The sequence below is a fragment of the Somniosus microcephalus genome, chromosome 11 (genome assembly GCF_052327205.1).
Source record: "Somniosus microcephalus isolate GS21.2 chromosome 11, FLI_Smic_1.0, whole genome shotgun sequence".
In the NCBI taxonomy this organism is placed as follows: domain Eukaryota; kingdom Metazoa; phylum Chordata; class Chondrichthyes; order Squaliformes; family Somniosidae; genus Somniosus; species Somniosus microcephalus.
In genome coordinates this window covers 7,061,397-7,085,849 of record NC_140997.1, presented here as the reverse complement: position 1 = coordinate 7,085,849, position 24,453 = coordinate 7,061,397, and the positions used below count along the sequence as shown (strand labels likewise).

Genomic DNA, 24,453 nt, shown 5'->3' with positions numbered 1-24,453 from the left:
GCGCAGGCACGATGGGCCGAATGGCCTCCTCCGGTGCTGTATCATTCTGCGATGACCCGGATGTTCCAGTCTCTGGCCTCCTTTTGCCAGTTTTCAACCCCCCCCCCCCCCAGCTGTGCCACTGCAGGTGTGGCCGACCCACCCACTTCATGGAACTGGCCCAGACCCGCGGGGTGATCGGACACAAGACCCTCTCCGCCACGGCACAGCACAGCAGATGAGGGACTCCCGGGGCCAGAGTCCGTCGGCAGTCCATGGGTGACCCAGGGTTTGAGCCAATGTCGGGGGAGGTGGGTGGTGGTGGAATTGGGGTCAGCCACGCTCTTCTGTTCATTAAATTCCAAATATAATTCTGCTCATGTGTTTCCAAAAAACGACATTTAATTAAAAATGCTGAACGACTTTGATCGTTCGCTATTGCTCATCGAAGAAACGGAGACGGTGGCTGGGCAGGTCGGCAGTCTGCACCCCTGTGGCGTGCTGGGCTGGGACAGGGATAGGCTGGTAATCAACGGGCACCTTCGAAAATAGCTCATGACAGTGCGCCAGTTGGGGGGGGGAGGGAAGGTTGAGGGAGAGGGCTGAACGGCCTCCTCCTGTTCCTGTGTAACAGGCTCGAGGGGGCTGAACGGCCTCCTCCTGTTCCTGTGTAACAGGCTCGAGGGGGGCTGAACAGCATCCTCCTGTTCCTAATGTAACAGGCTCGAGGGGCTGAACGGCCTCCTGTTCCTAATGTAACAGGCTCGAGGGGCTGAACGGCCTCCTCCTGTTCCTAATGTAACAGGCTCGAGGGGGCTGAATGGCCTCCTCCTGTTCCTAATGTAACAGGCTCGAGGGGCTGAACGGCCTCCTCCTGTTCCTAATGTAACAGGCTCGAGGGGCTGAACGGCCTCCTCCTGTTCCTAATGTAACAGGCTCGAGGGGCTGAACGGCCTCCTCCTGTTCCTAATGTAACAGGCTCGAGGGGCTGAACGGCCTCCTCCTGTTCCTGTGTAACAGGCTCGAGGGGCTGAACGGCCTCCTCCTGTTCCTGTGTAACAGGCTCGAGGGGCTGAATGGCCTCCTCCTGTTCCTAATGTAACAGGCTGGAGGGGCTGAATGGCCTCCTCCTGTTCCTGTGTAACTGGCTTGAGGGGCTGAATGGCCTCCTCCTGTTCCTAATGTAACAGGCTCGAGGGGCTGAATGGCTTCCTCCTGTTCCTAATGTAACAGGCTCAAGGGGCTGAATGGCCTCCTCCTGTTCCTGTGTAACGGGTTCGAGGGGCTGAATGGTTTCCTCCTGTCCCTATGACTGACTCTGGACCATGACACGTCTCCCTGCTGTTAACTCTTGTGTGATGTGTTTGGTTTTCCAGCGGTTATGTAGTTTTGTTCAGCAAGCCAATGACCTGGTTGTTCTACATTGCCTCCATCCTCATCGGATTCGCAGCCGCTGGTGAGTGGAACGATCTGCGCTTCCTGTCGGTTATTGCCAAATCTCAGTGACGTAAGAAAACTACTAGGCACTTGGTCTAAGCGTTAAACAAAGCTTTAATCAACTGTTCTACAACATGGAGGTCTAGTTGTGTCCTTCACTAGTTCCTGTTAAGAATGTCCTGCGCAAGCTGGGCCCGTGCCCGAGTGGCAGAAGGCAGAGGGTGATGGTCGAAGGTTGTTTTTGTGACTGGAAGCCTGTGTCCAGTGGGGTACCGCAGGGATCGGTGCTGGGTCCCTTGCTGTTAGTGGTCTACATTAATGATTTGGATGTGAATGTAGGAGGTATGATCAGTAAGTTCGCAGATGACACGAAAATTGGTGGGGTGGTAAATAGCGAGGCGGGAAGCCTCAGGCTACAGGACGATATAGATGGGTTGGTCAGGTGGGCGAACAGTGGCAAATGGAATTTAACCCTGAAAAGTGTGAGGTGATGCATTTTGGATGGACTAACAAGGCAAGGGAATACACAATGAATGGTAGGACCCTAGGAAAGACAGAGGATCAGAGGGACCTTGGTGTGCATGTACATAGATCCCTGAAGGCAGCAGGACAGGTAGATAAGGTGGTTAAAAAGGCATATGGGATACTTGCCTTCATTAGCCGAGGCATAGAATACAAGGGCAGGGAGGTTATGATGGAGCTGTACAAAACGCTGGTAAGGCCACAGCTGGAATACTGTGTGCAGTTCTGGTCGCCACACTATAGGAAGGATGTGATTGCTTTGGAGAGGGTGCAGAGGAGATTTACCAGGATGTTACCTGGGCTGGAGCGCTTCAGCTATGAAGAGAGACTGGACAGGCTGGGGTTGTTTTCCTTAGAGCAGAGAAGGCTGAGGGGGGACCTGATTGAGGTGTACAAAATTATGAGGGGCATAGATAGGGTGGATAGAAAGGAACTTTTCACTTTAGTAGAGGGGTCAATAACCAGGGGGCATAGTTTCATGGTAAGGGGCAGGAGGTTTAGAGGGGATTTGAGGAAAAACTTTTTCACCCAGAGGGTGGTTGGAATCTGGAACTCACTGCCTGAAAGGGTGGTAGAGGCAGGAACCCTCACAACATTCAAGAAGCATTTGGATGAGCACTTGAAACGCCATAGCATACAAGGCTACGGACCAAATGCTGGAAAATGGGATTAGAATAGACAGGGCTTGATGGCCGGCGTGGACACGATGGGCCAAAGGGCCTCTTTCTGTGCTGTATAACTCTCTGACTCTATTTATACTCTCCCTGGACAGCACCACCCGCAGGCCGCTCAGTATTATTTCATAAGTCTTTCTTTCATGAATGACTGATTCATGTCACTCAGTACCAGTGTCTCTCCTCTCCTATCCTGAGGGTCCTTGTCCCTCCCACCCCACCTCACCCCGGGGTACAATTCCAACGGTCCCTCATCAGGTGCCTCAGACGAGTGGTCAATCCTTGTGCTTGAGCCTGGACATCGAGGGACCGCCAGCTATTGAACTGAGGTGGGGGGGATTGCAGCCGAGTCTGATCGTGTCCTCCCCTGATGTCCACGCTCCCTATTAATGGGCAGCAACAGGATTGGGAATCCTGGGGGCCTTTTTGTCCCCGCGCCCCCCCCCCCCCCCCCCCCACCTTCCTCACACCAGGGACTCCAAGGCCAGTTGTAGCGTCCTGGACTCTGTCCCTCTGCACACCAGCTCACTCGGCTCGGGTTGGGGAGGGAGCCTGAACCTTCCTGTTCTGTACCTGCTCTTCCTTCTCTTTCAGTGCTGTGGACGGCCCAGGGAAGTTTCCTCATCCTGAACTCTGACCGCACCACCATCAACAGAAACACTGGCACCTTCTGGGCCCTGTTACAGTGCAGGTAAGGGAACTGCGGACTCCAGCAAGAGCCAGGGGACGCAGCCGGGAGAGGCTGACCCCGTGAGATTCTTCCTCCCTCCCTTCTGCTGTCCGGAGCCCAGACACGGTAACCTCGTGGTTATGGTAACTCGGAGCTCGTGAGTTTAAATCCTACCGTGGCAGGATTGAATTCGATAAACCTGGTCATTTTTAGATGAGCTGATCATTGTAAAATCCTCCAGCCTGGACTCGGGCTGTGTTCTGGAGTGTGAGGGTCAGGGCGGGGGTCGCGGGGGGGCAGGAACGCGGGGTCGAGGGCGGGGTCGCGGGGGGCGAGGATGGGGTCGCGGGGGGCGAAGGGGATCATGGGGGAAAATCTTGATCTTCCCCGTGTGGGCTGTAATCTAATGGGGTGGACCCCCATGCCCCATTATAGAATCTTTCAGCACAGAAGGCGGCCATTTGGCCGGTTGAAACTGAATACTGAAACCCTGATCTGAGCGTGAAGGGGATATGGATTTTTCCAGTATTGTCCCATCTGTTTACTGATCCCTGCCCCGGGATGGGCCGCTGTGAAGGCCGCCTGAGTCCTGTTGCTTTGCTCTGTGTGACTGACTCACTCTGACCTCGGTAATCTGACCGCTTCGATCTATTTTTGCAGCATGCTGTTTGGCAACCTCTACGTTTACCTGCAGTGGAGAGACACGACTGTGATCTCAGGTAAAGGACCGACTGTATTACTGAGAGACCGTGTGGGTGGAGGGCGGCGGGACCGCTGACGATTTCTGGACCGCTGACCATCTCGGCCCCTCTAACGGGCTCGTGGTGCAATTGCATGGTCCGAACACGGTCCCCACAAGCTTGCGTGATGACTGATATTAACGGGGCAATGACTCGCTGGGGTCGGGTTCCACTGGCACAGTGTCAGCACTCTCGCCTCTGAGTCAGAAGGCCGTGGGTTTGAGCCCATCGCCAGAGACTTCAGCACATAATCCAGACTGACACTCCAGTGCAGTACTGAGGGAGCGCTGCACTGTCGGAGGGGCAGTACTGAGGGAGCGCTGCACTGTCGGAGGGGCAGTACTGAGGGAGCGCTGCACTGTCGGAGGGTCAGTACTGAGGGAGTGCTGCACTGTCGGAGGGGCAGTACTGAGGGAGCGCCGCACTGTCGGAGGGGTAGTACTGAGGGAGTGCCGCACTGTCGGACGGGCAGTACTGAGGGAGCGCTGCACTGTCGGAGGGGCAGTACTGAGGGAGCGCTGCACTGTCGGAGGGGCAGTACTGAGAGAGCGCCGCACTGTCGGAGGGGCAGTACTGAGGGAGTGCCGCACTGTCGGACGGGCAGTACTGAGGGAGCGCTGCACTGTCGGAGGGGCAGTACTGAGGGAGCGCTGCACTGTGGGAGGGTCAGTACTGAGGGAGCGCTGCACTGTCGGAGGGGCAGTACTGAGGGAGCGCTGCACTGTGGGAGGGTCAGTACTGAGGGAGCGCTGCACTGTCGGAGGGGCAGTACTGAGGGAGCGCTGCACTGTCGGAGGGGCAGTACTGAGGGAGCGCTGCACTGTCGGACGGGCAGTACTGAGGGAGCGCTGCACTGTCGGAGGGGCAGTACTGAGGGAGCGCTGCACTGTGGGAGGGTCAGTACTGAGGGAGCGCTGCACTGTGGGAGGGTCAGTACTGAGGGAGCGCTGCACTGTCGGAGGGGCAGTACTGAGGGAGCGCTGCACTGTCGGACGGGCAGTACTGAGGGAGCGCTGCACTGTCGGAGGGGCAGTACTGAGGGAGCGCTGCACTGTCGGACGGGCAGTACTGAGGGAGCGTTGCACTGTCGGAGGGTCAGTACTGAGGGCGCGCTGCACTGTCGGGGGGCAGTACTGAGGGAGCGCTGCACTGTCGGAGGGGCAGTACTGAGGGAGTGCTGCACTGTCGGAGGGGCAGTACTGAGGGAGCGCTGCACTGTCGGAGGGTCAGTACTGAGGGCGCGCTGCACTGTCGGGGGGCAGTACTGAGGGAGCGCTGCACTGTCGGAGGGGCAGTACTGAGGGAGTGCTGCACTGTCGGAGGGGCAGTACTGAGGGAGCGCTGCACTGTCGGAGGGTCAGTACTGAGGGAGCGCTGCACTGTCGGAGGGGCAGTACTGAGGGAGCGCTGCACTGTCGGAGGGTCAGTACTGAGGGAGCGCTGCACTGTCGGAGGGGCAGTACTGAGGGAGCGCTGCACTGTCGGAGGGTCAGTACTGAGGGAGCGCTGCACTGTTGGAGGGGCAGTACTGAGGGAGTGATGCACTGTTGGAGGGGCAGTCCTGAGGGAGTGCCGCACTGTCGGAGGGGCAGTACTGAGGGAGTGCCGCACTGTCGGAGGGGCAGTACTGAGGGAGTGCCGCACTGTCGGAGGGGCAGTACTGAGGGAGTGCCGCACTGTCGGAGGGTCAGTACTGAGGGAGCGCTGCACTGTCGGAGGGTCAGTACTGAGGGAGCGCTGCACTGTTGGAGGGGCAGTACTGAGGGAGCGCTGCACTGTTGGAGGGGCAGTCCTGAGGGAGTGCTACACTGTGGGAGGGCAGTACTGAGGGAGTGCCGCACTGTCGGAGGGTCAGTACTGAGGGAGCGCTACACTGTTGGAGGGACAGTACTGAGGGAGCGCTGCACTGTCGGAGGGTCAGTACTGAGGGAGTGATGCACTGTTGGAGGGGCAGTCCTGAGGGAGTGCTACACTGTGGGAGGGCGGTACTGAGGGAGTGCCGCACTGTCGGAGGGTCAGTACTGAGGGAGCGCTACACTGTTGGAGGGACAGTACTGAGGGAGTGAAGCACTGTTGGAGGGGCAGTACTGAGGGAGTGATGCACTGTTGGAGGGGCAGTCCTGAGGGAGTGCTACACTGTGGGAGGGCAGTACTGAGGGAGTGCTGCACTGTCGGAGGGTCAGTACTGAGGGAGTGCTGCACTGTCGGAGGGGCAGTACTGAAGGAGCGCTGCAATGTCGGAGGGGCAGTACTGAGGGAGTGCTGCACTGTCGGAGGGGCAGTACTGAGGGCGCGCTGCACTGTCGGGGGGCAGTACTGAGGGAGCGCTGCACTGTCGGAGGGGCAGTACTGAGGGAGTGCTGCACTGTCGGAGGGGCAGTACTGAGGGAGCGCTGCACTGTCGAAGGGGCAGCACTGAGGGAGCGCTGCACTGTCGAAGGGGCAGCACTGAGGGAGCGCTGCACTGTCGGAGGTGCCGCCTTTCGGATGAGACATTAAACCGAGTCCCCGTCTGCCCTCTCCGGTGGACATAAAAGATCCCTTGGCACTATTTCGAAGAAGAGCAGGGGAGTTCTCCCTGGTGTCCTAGGGCCAATATTTATCCCTCAATCAACATCAATTAAACAGATTACCTGGTCATTATCACATTGCTGTTTGTGGGAGCTTGCTGTGCGCAAATTGGCTGCCACATTTCCTACATTACAACAGTGACGACACTCCAAACAGTACTTCATTGGCTGTGAAGCGCTTTGGAACATCCTGAGGTGGTGAAAGACGCTGTAGAAATGAGAGTCTTTTTTTTCTTTCTGTGTTCTCAGATGGTGACAGGAGTACCCTGTTTATCGTGTTGTCTGTGATCTGCCTCGCTGGCACGGCCACTCTCCTCGCACTGAAAAATGTCAAACACGTGGACACCAGCTCCGAGATCAACGATCCTCTGATTGTTTCCCCTCGGCTGTAAGTACGCTGCAAGGAAGCAATGCGCTGGCTCTCCTCCTGTGCCATGGATGGTTCCATGCCCATGAAAAAAAAAGAAAGATTTGCTTTTCTATAGCGCCTTTCACAGCCTCCGGGTGTCCCAAAGCACTTTACACTTCATAAAGTACTTCATTGGCTGTAGTCACTGTTGTAATGTAGGAAACGGGGCAGTCAGTTTGCGCACAGCAAGCTCCCACAAACAGCAATGTGATATTGACCAGATAATCTGTTTTAGTGATGTTGGTTGAGGGATAGCTATTGGCCAGGACACCGGAGAGAACTCCCCCGCTCTTCTTTGAAATGGTGCCTTGGGATCTTTTACGTTCACCTGAGAGGGCTGATGGGGCCTCTGTTTGACGGCACCTCTGACAGTGCAGCACTCCCTCAGTACTGCATTGGAGTGTCAACCTGGATTTTTGTGCTGAAGTCTCGAGTGGGATTTGAACCCACAACCTTCTGACTCAGAGGCGAGAGTGCTACCCACAGAGCCACGGCTGACACTGCCACGAGGACACAAGCCCTGTGTTGATCTAAAACTGGCCACTGGGTGGTGCCAGTGAGCTGCCTTGCCCTGCTCCAGACAGCCTGACTGAGATAGGGAACTCGCCGTGTCGGGACTGATATTGTGTGCAGAACCCAGGAAATCATTGGAAAAATAATGTACTTAAAGTAAATGTGTGTCAGCCATGGCTCAGTGGTAGCACTCTCATCTCAGAGTCAGAAGGTTGTGGGTTCAAGTCCCACTCCAGCGACTTGAGCACAAAATCCAGGCTAACACTCCCAGTGCAGTACTGAGGGAGCGCTGCACTGTTGGAGGTGCTGTCTTTATGATAAGACAAAGCGAGGCCCTGTCAGCCCTCTCAGGAGGATGTAAAAGATCCCACGGACACTATTTGAAGAAGAGCAGGGGAGTTGTCCCCAGTGTCCTGGCCAATATTTATTCCTCAACCAATGCCTTAAACAGATTATTTGGTCATTATCACATTGCTGTTTGTGGGAGCTTGCAGTGTGCAAATTGGCTGCTGCGTTTGCTACATTACAACAGTGACTACACTTCAAAAGCACTTCATTGACTGTAAAGTGCTTTGGGATGTCCTGAGGTCGTGAAAGGCGCTACAGAAATCTTCCTTTCTAAAAAATTTTATTATACTTTTTAAAACTACCTGTTTTGTCTCTGTGGTTGAAGGCTTAAAGAGAAAGCGACCTCGACCCTGGATCAGATCACCGCCGAGTTCTGTAAGTTGTTTCTGTGCATGGGCCGGTTGGGGGTGTGGCGGGGGTGGTGTGGCGGGGCAGGTGAGGGGGGAGACTCCGGACTCCTGTTCTGGCCAAATGCTCCCAATCGGTGGTGTGTAACCACGTGAAGATATAATTATAAACTGACACCACTCTGCACTAGGGTGTAGTCAGCGTGGGGGGGGGCACGGTGGTGCGCAGACTGGAGTGACCTGGGCCATGGGAGAATCGTAGCCCCAATGTGACTCGAGTGACCTGGGCCGTGGGAGGATCGTAGCCCGATGTGACGGGAGTGACCTGGGTCTTGGGAGGATCGTAGCCCCGATGTGACAGGAGTCACCTGGGTCTTGGGAGGATCGTAGCCCCGATGTGACGGGAGTGACCCAGGCCATGGGAGGATCGTAGCCCCGATGTGACGGGAGTGACCCAGGCCGTGGGAGGATCGTAGCCCCGATGTGACGGGAGTGACCCGGGCTGTGGGAGGATCGTAGCCCCAATGTGACGGGAGTGACCCGGGCTGTGGGAGGATCGTAGCCCCGATGTGACGGGAGTGACCTGGGCCGTGGGAGAATCGTAGCCCCGATGTGACGGGAGTGACCTGGGTCTTGGGAGGATCGTAGCCCCGATGTGACAGGAGTGACCTGGGTCTTGGGAGGATCGTAGCCCCGATGTGACGGGAGTGACCCAGGCCATGGGAGGATCGTAGCCCCGATGTGACGGGAGTGACCTGGGTCTTGGGAGGATCGTAGCCCCGATGTGACGGGAGTGACCCAGGCCATGGGAGGATCGTAGCCCCGATGTGACGGGAGTGACCTGGGTCTTGGGAGGATCGTAGCCCCGATGTGACGGGAGTGACCCAGGCCATGGGAGGATCGTAGCCCCGATGTGACGGGAGTGACCTGGGTCTTGGGAGGATCGTAGCCCCGATGTGACGGGAGTGACCCAGGCCATGGGAGGATCGTAGCCCCGATGTGACGGGAGTGACCTGGGTCTTGGGAGGATCGTAGCCCCGATGTGACAGGAGTGACCTGGGTCTTGGGAGGATCGTAGCCCCGATGTGACGGGAGTGACCCGGGCTGTGGGAGGATCGTAGCCCCGATGTGACGGGAGTGACCTGGGCCGTGGGAGAATCGTAGCCCCGATGTGACGGGAGTGACCTGGGCCGTGGGAGAATCGTAGCCCCGATGTGACGGGAGTGACCTGGGCCGTGGGAGGATCGTAGCCCCGATGTGACGGGAGTGACCTGGGCCGTGGGAGGATCGTAGCCCCGATGTGACGGGAGTGACCCAGTCCATGGGAGGATCGTAGCCCCGATGTGACGGGAGTGACCCGGGCTGTGGGAGGATCGTAGCCCCGATGTGACGGGAGTGACCTGGGCCGTGGGAGGATCGTAGCCCCGATGTGACGGGAGTGACCCAGTCCATGGGAGGATCGTAGCCCCGATGTGACGGGAGTGACCTGGGTCTTGGGAGGATCGTAGCCCCGATGTGACGGGAGTGACCCAGTCCATGGGAGGATCGTAGCCCCGATGTGACGGGAGTGACCTGGGTCTTGGGAGGATCGTAGCCCCGATGTGACAGGAGTGACCTGGGCCGTGGGAGGATCGTGGCCCCGATGTGACGGGAGTGACCCAGTCCATGGGAGGATCGTAGCCCCGATGTGACGGGAGTGACCTGGGCCGTGGGAGGATCGTAGCCGCGATGTGACTGGAGCTCTTTGGCGTGAGATGGGACTCCGAGGGTGATGTGGTCTGTCATTCCCGTGAGGTGCTCGAGGTGAACGCGAGAGATTCTGGGGCTGGTTAAAGTGATCCAGCCACGGGTCAATGCCCAATGGGTTCGAAAGAGAAATCCCTCTCTGGCCTCGCCCTTCACGGGTAGCGTAGAATCCCTCTCTCTCCTCACTGTCTGCAATTATTTTTTTCAGGGACGATGTTAAGGTTGTTTCGCACAAAGAACATTCTGCTATTGAGCATCACGATAGTGTACAGCGGTGAGTGAGCGAGCGAGTGAACAGACTCCACACCTCGTGAGACCGGACGCTATTTCTGGGGCTGGGGGGGGAGGGGCGGCTTCCCCTCCCCACCCACCCCCACCCCAGCTTTACTCTGTATCTAACCCTTGATGTGCCTGCCCTGGGAGTGTTTGATGGGGCAGTGTAGAGGGAGCTTTACTCTGTGTCTAACCCGTGCTGTACCTGCCCTGGGAGTGTTTGATGGGACAGTGTAGAGGGAGCTTTACTCTGTATCTAACCTGTGCTGTACCTGCCCTGGGAGTGTTTGATGGGACAGTGTAGAGGGAGCTTTACTCTGTATCTAACCCGTGCTGTACCTGCCCTGGGAGTGTTTGATGGGACAGTGTAGAGGGAGCTTTACTCTGTATCTAACCCATGCTGTACCTGCCCTGGGAGTGTTTGATGGGACAGTGTAGAGGGAGCTTTACTCTGTATCTAACCCGTGCTGTACCTGCCCTGGGAGAGTTTGATGGGACAGTGTAGAGGGAGCTTTACTCTGTATCTAACCCATGCTGTACCTGCCCTGGGAGTGTTTGATGGGACAGTGTAGAGGGAGCTTTACTCTGTATCTAACCCGTGCTGTACCTGCCCTGGGAGAGTTTGATGGGACAGTGTAGAGGGAGCTTTACTCTGTATCTAACCCATGCTGTACCTGCCCTGGGAGTGTTTGATGGGACAGTGTAGAGGGAGCTTTACTCTGTATCTAACCCATGGTGTACCTGCCCTGGGAGAGTTTGATGGGACAGTGTAGAGGGAGCTTTACTCTGTATCTAACCCATGCTGTACCTGCCCTGGGAGTGTTTGATGGGACAGTGTAGAGGGAGCTTTACTCTGTATCTAACCCATGGTGTACCTGCCCTGGGAGTGTTTGATGGGACAGTCCATGTTTAACTCTTGTTTTGGTGATTTTGATGTTCCAGGGCTGGTGCTGACCTTCTACAGCGGGGTGTACGGGACGTGTATTGGGGCCACCAGACAGTTCGGGACATCGGCCAAGGGGCTGATCGGCCTCTCGGGGATGTTCATCGGTGTTGGCGAGATTCTGGGTGAGTTTGAAAAACGTCCATGCCGAGCTGAGGTCGGAGGATGAAGGTCAGAGGTTGGGCGGAGGCCCGGGGGGGGTGGGAGGCCAGAGGTTGAGGGAGCGAGGGCCGAGTTCGGGAGGAGGACCGGTGAGGGATAAGCGAAGGGGGCACAATCTTAACAATTAGAACCAGGCCATTCTCAATTAAATCAGGAAACATAAAGGGTAATGGAGATCAGGAGCTCTCTTTCCCCCAAAGGAAGCTGCACATCATCCGTGATCTAATTGAATAGCGGGACAGGCTCGAGGGGCTGAATGGCCTCTGACATAAGAAAACTACTCGGCACTTGGTCTGAGTATTAAACAAGGCTTTAATCAACTGTTTTTCAACCTGGAGATCTAGTTGTGTCCTTCACTAGTTCCCGTTAAAGAATGTCCTGCACAAGCTGGGCCCATGCCCGAGTATTTATACTCTCCCTGGACAGCGCCACCACCAGGCCGCCCAGTATCATTTCATAAGTCATTTCCACATGAATGACCAGATTCCTGTCCGCCTCCTTGCTCAGTGGTTCAGAGTGAGCTTGGGTTTGTGCTGTTGAGACAGGCAGGTTGTAGACTGTGGTTGTCCAGGTGCTGCTGGTGAAATGCCAGACATTTCCCCTCTTGCCGCCCTAGCCTACCAGCTGGAATGGGAAGGGGAAATCCAGAACCCCGCCCTGCGACCATTTTTAATGTGTGTTTAGGGGCGGGGGGTGGGTGTCGTGGGGGCGACTGCTCTCAGTTCAGGAAGACCCATTGGGAAGCCCGACCAATTGGCCCGTTGCTAAAAGAAATCTCGGTGGGCCGCAGTGGAGGTTTATCAGAGGGCCCCTGGGAATCGCTGGCGAGGGTGTGGCACTGGCGGCTCAGTGAGGAGTTGGACGGTGAGCGTGTGTGTCTCTCTGTTGCAGGGGGTGGGATCTTCGGGCTGCTGTGTACCAATAACCAGTTCCGACGCACCTCGGCTATCCTGCTCGGACTCATCGCACATCTCCTGGGATTCTACCTGATCTTCCTCGTAATCCCAGACGACGCTCCGTTTGTGAGTGCAGCCAGCAGTCGCTACGAGCCTTACCTGTCTCCCAGGTAAGTCAGTGTTACAAGCTCTACCTGATCCCAGGTAAGTCGCTGTTACAAGCTCTACCTGTCTCCCAGGTAAGTCAGTGTTACAAGCTCTACCTGATCCCAGGTAAGTCGCTGTTACAAGCTCTACCTGTCCCCCAGGTAAGTCACTGTTAAAGCTCTACCTGTCCCCCAGGTAAGTCACTGTTAAAGCTCTACCTGTCCCCCAGGTAAGTCACTGTTAAAGCTCTACCTGTCCCCCAGGTAAGTCACTGTTAAAGCTCTACCTGATCCCAGGTAAGTCAGTGTTACAAGCTCTACCTGTCCCCCAGGTAAGTCGCTGTTACAAGCTCTACCTGATCCCAGGTAAGTCACTGCTCCAAGCTCGACCTGTCCCCCAAGCTGCTCTTTGCCAGTGGTTGTTGGAGGGAAGGAACCCCGCTCCCCCACCCACCTCACCCCTGCCCCCCACCCCCCCAATGCCAGCACAAACTGCCCTCTGAAGTGGCCCAGCAAGATTCTCAATTGTATCAAACCCGCTACCAGTGGTTCAGGAAGGCAGCCCAACACCAACACCACCACCTCCTCAGGGCAACTGGGGACGGGCGGTATTGGTGGGCAGGTGATGATGCCGGTATCGTGGGCCGGACAGTGACAGTTGTCCTCACCTTTCACCCCACCAGCCTCCACATTCAACGGATCATCCTCCGCCATGTCCGCCACCTCCAGTGTGATCCCACCACCAAACACATCTTCCCCTCACCTCCCCTTTCAGCATTCTGAAGGGACCGCTTCCTCCGCGACACTCTGGTCCGCTCCTCAATCACCCCCAACACCCCTTCCCCTTCCCACAGCACCTTCCCGTGCAAGCGCAGGAGATGCAACACCCGCCCTTTCACCTCCTCCCTTCCCACTGTCCAGGGCCCCAAACACCTCTTCCAGGTGAAACAGCGATTTACTTGTACTTCTTGCAATCTAGTATACTGTATTCGCTGCTCACGATGCGGTGGTCTCTACATTGGGGAGACCAAACGCAGATTGGGTGACCGCTTTGCGGAACACCTCCATTCAGTCCGTAAGGGTGACCCTGAGCTTCCGCTCGCCTGTCACTTTAATTCTCCGCTCCACTCCCACTCTGATCTCTCTGTCCTCGGCCTCTTACACTGTTCCAATGAAGCTCAACGTAAGCTCGAGGAACAGCACCTCATCTTTCGATTAGACACTTTACAGTCTTCTGGGCTCAACATCGAGTTCAACAATTTCAGATCATAACCTCTGCCCCTATATTTTTCCTCTCACACGGCAGCTGTTGATGTTTCTGCCAGTGCCATTTACATTTCATCTAGACCCATCTTTTGTTTCTTAACTTGTCCCATTACCATCTCCTTTTGCCTTGCACCATCATCCCTTTTGTCGTTTAATCTCTCCGGCCTGCCAGCCTATCACAGGCCTTCACTTTTGCTCTTTCCTCCCCTGCATTTGCTTAAAAACCTGTCCCACCTCCAACTTGTTCCAGTTCTGACGAAGGGTCATCGACCTGAAATGTTAACACTCTTTCGCTCTCCACAGATGCTGCCTGGCCTGCTGAATATTTCCAGCATTTTTTGTTTTTATTTCAGATTTCCAGCATCTGCAGTATTTTGCTTTTGTATTAGTGACGGTTGTTGTTGTATTCACAGCCCCGCTGCAGCGCTAGTGAGCAGCTTCCTGCTCGGTCTGGGCGACAGTTGTTTCAACACTCAGCTCTACGGCATGCTCGGCACCCTGTACCCCGAGCAGGGCGGCCCGGCCTTCGGCATCTTCAAATTCACACAGGTACGGTTCGCGGGTCACTCACTCTGGCATTCTATATTCACACTGAGCTACGACACACCCACAGTATCTGTCACACTGAGCTACGATACACCCACCGTATCTGTCACACTGAGCTACGATACACCCACAGTATCCAGCACACGTCACACTGAGCTACGACACACCCACAGTATCCAGCACACGTCACACTGAGCTACGACACACCCACAGTATCCGGCACACGTCACACTGAGCTACGATACACCCACAGTATCCGGCACACGTCACACTGAGCTACGACACACCCACAGTATCCGGCACACGTCACACTGAGCTACGATACACCCACAATATCCAGCACACGTCACACTGAGCTACGACACACCCACAGTATTCGTCACACGTCACACTGAGCTACGATACACCCACAGTATCCAGCACACGTCACACTGAGCTACGATACACCCACAATATCCGGCACACGTCACACTGAGCTACGATACACCCGCAGTATCCAGCACACGTCACACTGAGCTACGACACACCCACAGTATCCGTCACACGTCACACTGAGCTACGATACACCCACAGTATCCAGCACACGTCACACTGAGCTACGACACACCCACAGTATCCGGCACACGTCACACTGAGCTACGATACACCCACAGTATCCAGCACACGTCACACTGAGCTACGATACTCAGTATCCGGCACACGTCACACTGAGCTACGATACACTCAGTATCCGGCACACGTCACACTGAGCTATGATACACCCACAGTATCCGGCACACGTCACACTGAGCTACGATACACCCACAGTATCCGGCACACGTCACACTGAGCTACGATACACCCACAGGATCCAACACACGCCACACTGAGCTACGATACACCCACAGTATCCAGCACACGTCACACTGAGCTACGACACACCCACAGTATCCAGCACACGTCACACTGAGCTACGATACACCCACAGTATCTGGCACACGTCACACTGAGCTACGATACACCCACAGTATCCAGCACACGTCACACTGAGCTACGATACACCCACAGTATCCGGCACATGTCACACTGAGCTATGATACACCCACAGTATCCGGCACACGCCACACTGAGCTATGATACACCCACAGTATCCAGCACACGTCACACTGAGCTATGATACACCCACAGTATCCGGCACACTGAGCTACGATACATCCACAGTATCCGGCACACGTCACACTGAGCTACGATACACCCACAGTATCCGGCACACGTCACACTAAGCTACGATACACCCACAGTATCCGGCACACGTCACACTGAGCTACGATACACCCACAGGATCCAACACACGCCACACTGAGCTACGATACACCCACAGTATCCAGCACACGTCACACTGAGCTACGACACACCCACAGTATCCAGCACACGTCACACTGAGCTACGATACACCCACAATATCTGGCACACGTCACACTGAGCTACGATACACCCACAGTATCCGGCACATGTCACACTGAGCTATGATACACCCACAGTATCCGGCACACGCCACACTGAGCTATGATACACCCACAGTATCCAGCACACGTCACACTGAGCTACGATACACCCACAGTATCCGGCACACTGAGCTATGATACACCCACAGTATCCGGCACACGTCACACTGAGCTATGATACACCCACAGTATCCTGCACATGTCACACTGAGCTATGATACACCCACAGTATCCAGCACACGCCACACCGAGCTATGATACACCCACAGTATCCAGCACACGTCACACTGAGCTACGATACACCCACAGTATCCGGCACACTGAGCTACGATACACCCACAGTATCCGGCACACGTCACACTGAGCTATGATACACCCACAGTATCCGGCACACGTCACACTGAGCTATGATACACCCACAGTATCCGGCACACGTCACACTGAGCTACGATACACACAGTATCCGGCACACGTCACACTGAGCTACGATACACCCACAGTATCCGGCACACGTCACACTGAGCCACGATACACCCACAGTATCCAGCACACGTCACACTGAGCTATGATACACCCACAGTATCCAGCACACGTCACACTGAGCTACGATACACCCACAGTATCCAGCACACGTCACACTGAGCTACGATACACTCAGTATCCGGCACACGTCACACTGAGCTACGATACACCCACAGTATCCGTCACATGTCACACTGAGCTATGATACACCCACAGTATCCAGCACACGTCACACTGAGCTATGATACACCCACAGTATCCGGCACACGTCACACTGAGCTACGATACACCCACAGTATCCGGCACACGTCACACTGAGCTACGATACACACACAGTATCCAGCACACGTCACACTGAGCTACGATACACCCACAGTATCCGGCACACGTCACACTGAGCTACGATACACCCTCCAGTTGATTGAAGTTTTTTCTCTTCTTTTTGCCTCTCCCAGGAGATCGTGTGTTTAGGGGATAGTTTGATGGTTTGAAATGGCTGCGTCCTTGTTTGGAGGACCAGGTTGCCTTTTCATCTTCCGATTAGGCACTTTACAGCCTTCTGGACTCAATATCGAGTTCAACAATTTCAGATCATAACCTTGGCCCCTATTACATTTTTACTTATTTTTTATCCACACCTTTTGTTTTGGCCCTTCCCCCTTTTTTCTCTCTCCCACATGGCAGCTGTCTCCCATTCTGCCAGAACATTTCACACCTAATCTAGAGCCGTCTTTTGTCTCCACTAGTCCTATCACCATCTCGTCTGGTTTTGAATACCTGTTAATGTCTCTTCACTTCTGTTCTCTCCCAGCCTGGCCTTTTAATCTATTTCATTTCCTGTGCCTCTTTAGTCCTGACGAAGGGTTTGACCTGAAACGTTGACTCTATTTCTCTCTCCACGGATGTTGCCTGGCCAGCTGAGTTTTCCCAGCATTTTCAGTTGTTATTTGTCTTTTCATATGTTGGTGCGCAAAACAGCCGTCCCTGCTACAGAAAATAACCGCTGTCCTCATTTGTGTGACTGTCTTCTTTCTCCTTGGCTTTCAGTCCATTTCTGCAGCTGTGGCTTTTGGATACAGCGACTACCTGCTGCTGTCGCGGCAGCTCCTCATCCTGACCACCTTCTGTTTCTTCGGCACACTCTCCTTTTTCATTGTGGAGAGAATCGAAGACAACGCCTCAGGCTTGCGAGATTTCTGACCTTCGCTGGAGCGCTTTCAATTTTCCTGCAAGGGCGGGGGGTGGGGGTGGAGTTTCCACAGCTCTCAATTCCAGGATCTGCTGTTTCGGTGACCCGGGATTGGGAAGAATCCTTTGGATCTGCTGCAGTAGCTTTCCTCTGCCACTAGAGGGGGAGGGGGGGGGCGCCAGTAGTTGAATCACCGAGGACCTCTGGTGGCAGAGACCTGGTTCAATTCAATTCAATTCAATTCAATTCAATTCAAATCGCTTTATTGGCATGATGACAAGTTACATCTTATGTTGCCAAAGCATCGAAAAACATTCATGGTTGTACACAAAAATACAGATCTATCCATACAGTGTATAAACAGATATATCCCTGAGTGTATAAGTATACTTTCATATAATTTGTATATACTCTTATATTTAGTGGTTGTCCCTCTGTTTATGGCAAGCTGTAACATAGTGTGCCGCTAAGGTTACACAATTTCTCTCTTCCCCTAGTAGGTATGGGAGTTTTTGGTCGTCATTCAAATTTCTGAATTCCGGGCATATTTTTGTGAATTTTGGGTAGAAGTTCTCCCTGATGCCCTGATATTTTCTACAAGCTGTGAGGAAGTGCATCTCTGTCTCCACCACTCCCGGACTGCAGTGAGAGCATATCCTGTCCTCTCTTGGTAGCCGGGTCTGCCTGTGTCTACCTTTTTCGATCGCCAGGCTATGTTCACTAAGTCTGTACATTGTCAAGGTTTTTCTCAGTTTGCTATCCTTTACCATGGTCAGGTACTAGTACTGCAGAGTTTCCAACAGACCTTCAACCCACAATGAATGGATCAAATTACACATCGCAAAGATCTTAATTACTCCAGCAGGCAGGATCTAATTATACACTCCAGACAAACTGTTGGGTGCAACAACAGAAAACGCTGGAAAAACTCAGCAGGCCAGGCAACATCCGTGGCGAGAGAAACAGAGTTAACGTTTTCCTCTCCATGGATGTTGCCTGGCCTGCTGAGTTTTTCCAGCGTTTTCTGTTGTTATTTTGGATTTCCAGCATCCGCAGTATTTTGCTATCGTAAACTGTTGGGTGTGTTTTGTCCTCCAAGGGGACTAATCAGAAATCTGGTCTTGTCCGCCAAGGGGACCAATCAGAAATGTGGTGTTGCCAATAGACACGATCTTGCAAAAGATGTCCTAGGGTCTGAGTGTTGAACCTTCAATAAGCGTGACAGGAAAAATGAGCAATAGTTCACCCATCCTGAGAATTTCTGTGGTCACTTTAAAAATATATATATTTCTGATATCACTGGAAATACCAAATAGATTTACAATATAGCTTTACATAGCAAGAGCTCTCCCCTGCTGCTGTATGCTGTCTTGCACTCATGGATATCACACATTAGCTGTAAGTCCTGTCAATGCAGGGAATTCATAAGCAAGTGCTCGTTTCCTACAAACCAAAGTATAACCTTATATGCACAATATCTGGTAACAGCTCAGGGTTGAACAGGCCACGTTTGTTACCGTCATTTGCTCCCAGGAATTGACTGGAGTCCTTCTGTGCGCTCATAATCTTCAGATAATCCTCACACATCATGTGACTGGAGGTGTAAATTATAAATTCAATTAATTAAAGAGGCGAGTAATTCAGTCCGTCTGTCTGTCTATCGTGTTCTGCCCCGTGGCAGGTCATACGAGATTCTTGAGTCACTTACTGGGCAACATCTCATCCTTGTTCTCAAATCCCCCCCCCCCCCGCCCCATGGCCTCATCCCTCCCTATCTCTCTAACCTCCTACAGCCCTCGAGATCTCTGCGCTCCTCCAATTCTGACCTCTTGCGTATCTCCGACTTTCATCGCTCCACCATTGCTGCCTTTATACAGCACAGGTGCATTGTCAAACAATATTTGACACCGAGCCACATGAGGAGAGACTAGGGCTGAGAGGTAGGTTTTAAGGAGCGTCTTAAACATAGAAACATAGAAGATAGGAGCAGGAGTAGGCCATTCGGCCCCTTGAGCCTGCTCCACCATTGAATGAGATCATGGCTGATCATCCAAATTCAGTACCCTGTCCCTGCTTTCTCCCCATATCCCTTGATCTCTTTAGCCTTAAGAAATATATCCAACTCCTTGAATATATTTAATGAATTGGCCTCAACTGCCTTCTGTGGTAGAGAATTCCACAGGTTCACCACTCTCAAAGGAGAGAGGTAGCGAGGCGGAGAGGTTTAGGGAGGGAATTCCAGAGCTTCGGGCCCAGGCAGCTGAAGGCATGGCCGCCAATGGTGGAGTGATTAAAATCGGGGACGCGCAATAAGCCTGGTGGAAGTTAGAGAGATAGGGAGGGGGCGAGGCCATGGAGGGGTTTGAACACAAGGATGAGAATTTTAAAACTGAACCCAAACCTGCCAAAACCAGAATCCCACAGTCACAATATAGAGTCCTTTTCTCGACTTGAATATGGCAGAATCGCTATCAGTCACATCCATTAATTCATAAGCTACAAACCATTGATGCAAAACTGTACTTTATAATGAGTGAATATAAATAGACGTGTCATTACCTTTGAGAGAATGCTTCCCCCCCGGTCCGTTCAACAGATTCGAGCAGGGAATTAAAACCCCCCCACTGTGGATTGTGATGGTTCCCGAGGCAGTGGGCCAATGGGGATGTGATCTGTGGAATGAGGCGGGTCGGGCTGAACGGGGCCGTTTTATAATCTTGGACTGGGAGCCACGGGATTTTCACGAATGCTCTTTGGGAGCCTCTTGGTCCTCACCGAGAAATGGAGACCGAGTATTTTAACAGTCCAACTTCTGATTGAAATTCAAGGCAGTTGTACTGCAATTTGTACATATTTAACTGTGGATTTTATCTACCTGTATCTGTAAATACATTAAATGCTTGAACTGGTATCACTCGAAGGCCCCAGTACATTGAAATCAATGGGTAATGCTGTAATGGTAACGCTCGTTATCCTAACTTGCTCCACAGGGGGCGATGTAACCTTTCTTAGCCTGTGACAACAAACACAGCTTAAAGACACAACACAGTCTTTAACTGTAAACAAAGCCACCGGTGGGGGGGTTAGTTAGTGTCAGGCTAAAATTCTTCTGTATAGAGCACCCCCAAACCCGTGAACTCCACCACCGAGAAGCACAAGAGCAGCAGCTGCATGGGAACACCATCACCACCTCCAAGTTCCACACCATCCTGACTGGAAGTATATCGGCCGATCCTTCATCGTCGCTGGGTCAAAATCCTGGAACTCCCCTCCCCAACAGCACTGTGGGAGCACCTTCACCACACGGACTGCAGCGGTTCAAGAAAGCGGCTCACCACCACCTTCTCGAGGGGCAACTAGGGGATGGGCAATAAATGCCGGCCTTGCCAGTGACACCCACATGCCCAGAATTCATTAAAAGTACACTTCCTGCAAGTGTAACCCTTCTTGTAACATAGTCCCTGCACAATTATTAGGTAACACCCCCCCCCCTTGTTATAAGAGAGTATCCTCTGACTGGCTATGAGCAATGCCAGGGTTGAACTGCCCAATCACGGACCCAATTCTACATTTCCAACAGACTGCAGGCCGAGAGGAGTGGAGCTTGCTCCAACATGGAGGATCATGGGGCAATCAAGGACAAAATGTTTTGCACTTCTCTCGAATAATTTCTATTGAAAGAAAGACTTGCATTCCTATAGCGCCTTTCATAACTTCAGGACGGCCCAAAGCGCTTTACAGCCAGTGAAGTACTTTTGAAGTGTAGTCGCTGTTGTAATGTAGGAAACGTGGCAGCCAATTTGCGCACAGCAAGCTCCCAGAAACAGCAATGTGATAATGACCGGCTAATCTGTTTTAGTGATGTTGGTTGAGGGATAGATATTGGCCCCTGGACACCGGGGAGAACTCCCCTGCTTGTGGGATCCTTTACATCCACCTGAGAGAGCAGATGGGGCCTCGGTTTAACGTCTCATCTGAAAGACGGCACCTCCAACAGTGCAGCGCTCTCTCAGCACTGCCCCTCTGACAGTGCAGCGCTCCCTAGGTACTGCCTAGATTTTTGTGCTCAAGTCTCTGAAGTAGGACTTGAACCCACAATCTTCTGACTCAGACGAGAGTGCTGCCCACTGAGCCACGGCTGACATCTGTAGTGTGTTGAACGAGTCCTCCAGAGATGCTCTGGCACATCGTCTGTAGGCCAACCTAGGAATGTCGACGACAGGTTGGAGACAGAACTTCTTTCCCTGTCTCTCTCTCCCTCTGTCTCTTTCTCTCCCTCTGTCTCTCGCTCCCTCTGTCTCTCTCTCACTCCCTCTGTCTCTCCCCCTCTGCCTCTCACTCACTCTGTCTCTCTATCTCACTCTGTCCCTCTCACTCTCTCTCTAACCCCCTCTCTCACTCTCTATCTCACACTCTAACACGCGTTCTGTCTCTCACAATCTCCCTCGCTCTCTCACACTCTCTGTCTCTCTCACTCTGTCTCTCTCACTCTGTCTCTCTCACTCTGTCTCTCTCACTCTGTCTCTCTCACTCTGTCTCTCTCACACTCAGTGTCTGCCTCTCACTGTCTCTCACACTTTCACTCACACTGTCTCTCACTCACTCATTGTGTCTCACTCTGTCTCATGCTCTCTGTCTCACTCTGTCACTCGCTCACTGTCACTCACTCTGTCTCTATCTCAATCTCTCTCGCGCGCTCTGTCTCTGACTCACATACATAGAAACATAGAAGATAGGAGCAGGAGTAGGCCATTGGGCCCCTCGAGCCTGTTCCGCCTTTCAATGAGATCATGGCTGATCATCCAAACTCAGTACCCTATCCCTGCTTTCTCCCCATATCCCTTGATCCCTTTAGCCTTAAGAAATATATCCAACTCCTTCTTGAATATATTTAATGAACTGGCCTCAACTGCCTTCTGTGGTAGAGAATTCCACAGGTTCACCACTCTCTGGGTGAAGAAATTCCTCCTCATCTCAGTCCTAAATGGCTTACCCCTTATCCTTAGACTGTGACCCCTGGTTCTGGACTCCCCGACCATCGGGAACATCCTGCATCTAGTTTGTCCAGTCCTGTTAGAATTTTATAAGTTTCAATGAGATCCCCTCTCATTCTTCTAAACTCCAGCGAGTATAAGCCCAATCGACCCAATCTCTCCTCATACGTCATTCCTGCCATCCCAGGTATCAGTCTGGTGAATCTTCGCTGAACTTCTTCCATGGCAAGAACATCCTTCCTCAGATAAGGCGACCAAAACTGCACATAATACTCAAGATGTGGTCTCACCAAGGCCCTGTACAACTGCAGCAAGACATCCTTGTTCCTGTACTCAAACCCTCTCGCTACGAAGGCCAACATACCATTTGCCTTCTTAACCGCCTGCTGCACCTGCATGCTTACCTTCAGCGACTGGTGCACAAGGACACCCAGGTCTCGGTGCACTTCCCCTTCTCCCAATCTATTGCCATTCAGATAATAATCTGCCTTCCTGTTTTTGACACTAAAGTGGATAACCTCACATTTATTCACATTATACTGCATCTGCCATGCATCTGTCCAATCACCCAACCTGTCCAAATCATACTGGAGTTTCTCGGCATCCTCCTCACAGCACACACGCCCACCCAGCTTTGTGTCGTCTGCAAACTTGGAGATATTACATCTAGTTCCCTCGTCTAGATCATTAATATATATTGTGAATAGCTGGGGTCCAAGGACCGATCCCTGCGGTACCCCACTAGTCACTGCCTGCCACTCGGAAAAAGAACCGTTTATTCCAACTCTTTGCTTTCTGTCTGCCAACCAGTTCTCTATCCAAGTCAATACCTTGCCCTCAATCCCATGTGCCTCAACTTTACACGCTAATCTCTTATGCGGGACCTTATCGAAATCCTTTTGAAAGTCCAAATACACCACATCCACTGGTTCTCCCTTATCTATTTTACCAGTTACATCCTCAAAAAATTCCAGTATATTAGTCATGCACGATTTACCTTTTGTAAATCCATGTTGACTTTGTCCGATCCTGTCACTGTTTTCCAAGTGCTCTGCTATTACATCTTTTATAATGGACTCTAGCATTTTACCCACTACCGATGTCAGGCTTACCGGTCTGTAATTCCCCGTTTTCTCTCTACCACCTTTTTTGAATAGTGGGGTAACATTAGCTACCCTCCAATCCATGGGTACTGTTGCAGATTCTATTAAATGTTGGAAGATGACCAGCAATGCATCTACTATTTCTAGGGCCGCTTCCTTAAGTACCCTAGGATGTAGATTATCAGGCCCTGGGGATTTATCGCCCTTCAATCCCGTCAATTTCCCAAACACCATTTCCCTACAAATACTGATTTCTTTCAGTTCCTCACTCTGTGTCTCTCTCTCCCTCACGCCCTCTCTCTCGCTCGCACCCCGCCCGCCCGCCCCCTCTCGCCCACCCCCGTCTCGCCCCGCCCCCGTCTCGCCCGCCCCCCCCGCCCGCCCCCGTCTCGCCCCCCCCCGCCCGCCCCCGTCTCGCGCCCCGCCCGCCCCCGTCTCGCCCCCCCCCCGCCCGCCCCGTCTCGCCCGCCCCCGTCTCGCCCCCCCGTCTCGCCCCGCCCCCGTCTCGCCCCCGCCCGCCCACCCCCGTCTCGCCCGCCCCCGTCTCGCCCCCCCGTCTCGCCCCGCCCCCGTCTCGCCCCCGCCCGCCCGCCCCCATCTCGCCCCCCCGCCCGCCCCCATCTCGCCGCCCCCGCCCGCCCCCGTCTCGCCGCCCCCGCCCGCGTCTCGCCCGTCCCGTCTTGCTCGCCCGCCCGCCCCCGTCTAGCTCGCCCCCCCGCCCGCCCCCGTCTAGCTCGCCCCCCCCGCCCGCCCCCGTCTCGTTCCGCCCGCCCCATCTCGCCCCCCTGTCCCGCCCCCGTCTCGCCCGCCCGGTCTCGCCCCCCACCGCCCTGTCTCGCACTGTCTCGCCGCCCCCGCCCCCTGTCTCGCCCCCGTCTCACCCACCCCATGTTCCGCCCCCGTCTCGTCCGCCCTGCCCGCCCCGGTCTCGCCCGCCCCCGTCTCGCCCGCCCGCCCGCCTCCCCCCCCGCCTG

At 53.9% G+C, this 24,453-nt stretch overlaps 1 protein-coding gene across 4 annotated transcripts in view; it reads left to right on the top strand.

The window, feature by feature from the left end:
• LOC147110275 (UNC93-like protein MFSD11) overlaps positions 1 to 20,291 on the top strand; it is a 39,340-nt gene extending 19,049 nt beyond the window's left edge. For 2 of the 4 annotated variants that reach the window (XM_086000078.1, XM_086000077.1), the window contains 10 exons: positions 1,356 to 1,435; positions 3,207 to 3,303; positions 3,943 to 4,001; positions 6,842 to 6,980; positions 8,188 to 8,237; positions 10,164 to 10,229; positions 11,171 to 11,296; positions 12,225 to 12,399; positions 14,055 to 14,190; positions 17,241 to 20,291. In XM_086000078.1, the coding sequence (XP_085856204.1) occupies positions 1,356 to 1,435; positions 3,207 to 3,303; positions 3,943 to 4,001; positions 6,842 to 6,980; positions 8,188 to 8,237; positions 10,164 to 10,229; positions 11,171 to 11,296; positions 12,225 to 12,399; positions 14,055 to 14,190; positions 17,241 to 17,393 (1,081 nt within the window). In that variant the 3' untranslated portion in view covers positions 17,394 to 20,291. The remainder of the gene's footprint in view (positions 1 to 1,355; positions 1,436 to 3,206; positions 3,304 to 3,942; positions 4,002 to 6,841; positions 6,981 to 8,187; positions 8,238 to 10,163; positions 10,230 to 11,170; positions 11,297 to 12,224; positions 12,400 to 14,054; positions 14,191 to 17,240) is intronic. The other 2 variants (XM_086000079.1, XM_086000080.1) reach the window with 2 other exon arrangements.
• Positions 20,292 to 24,453: the final 4,162 nt, after the last annotated feature.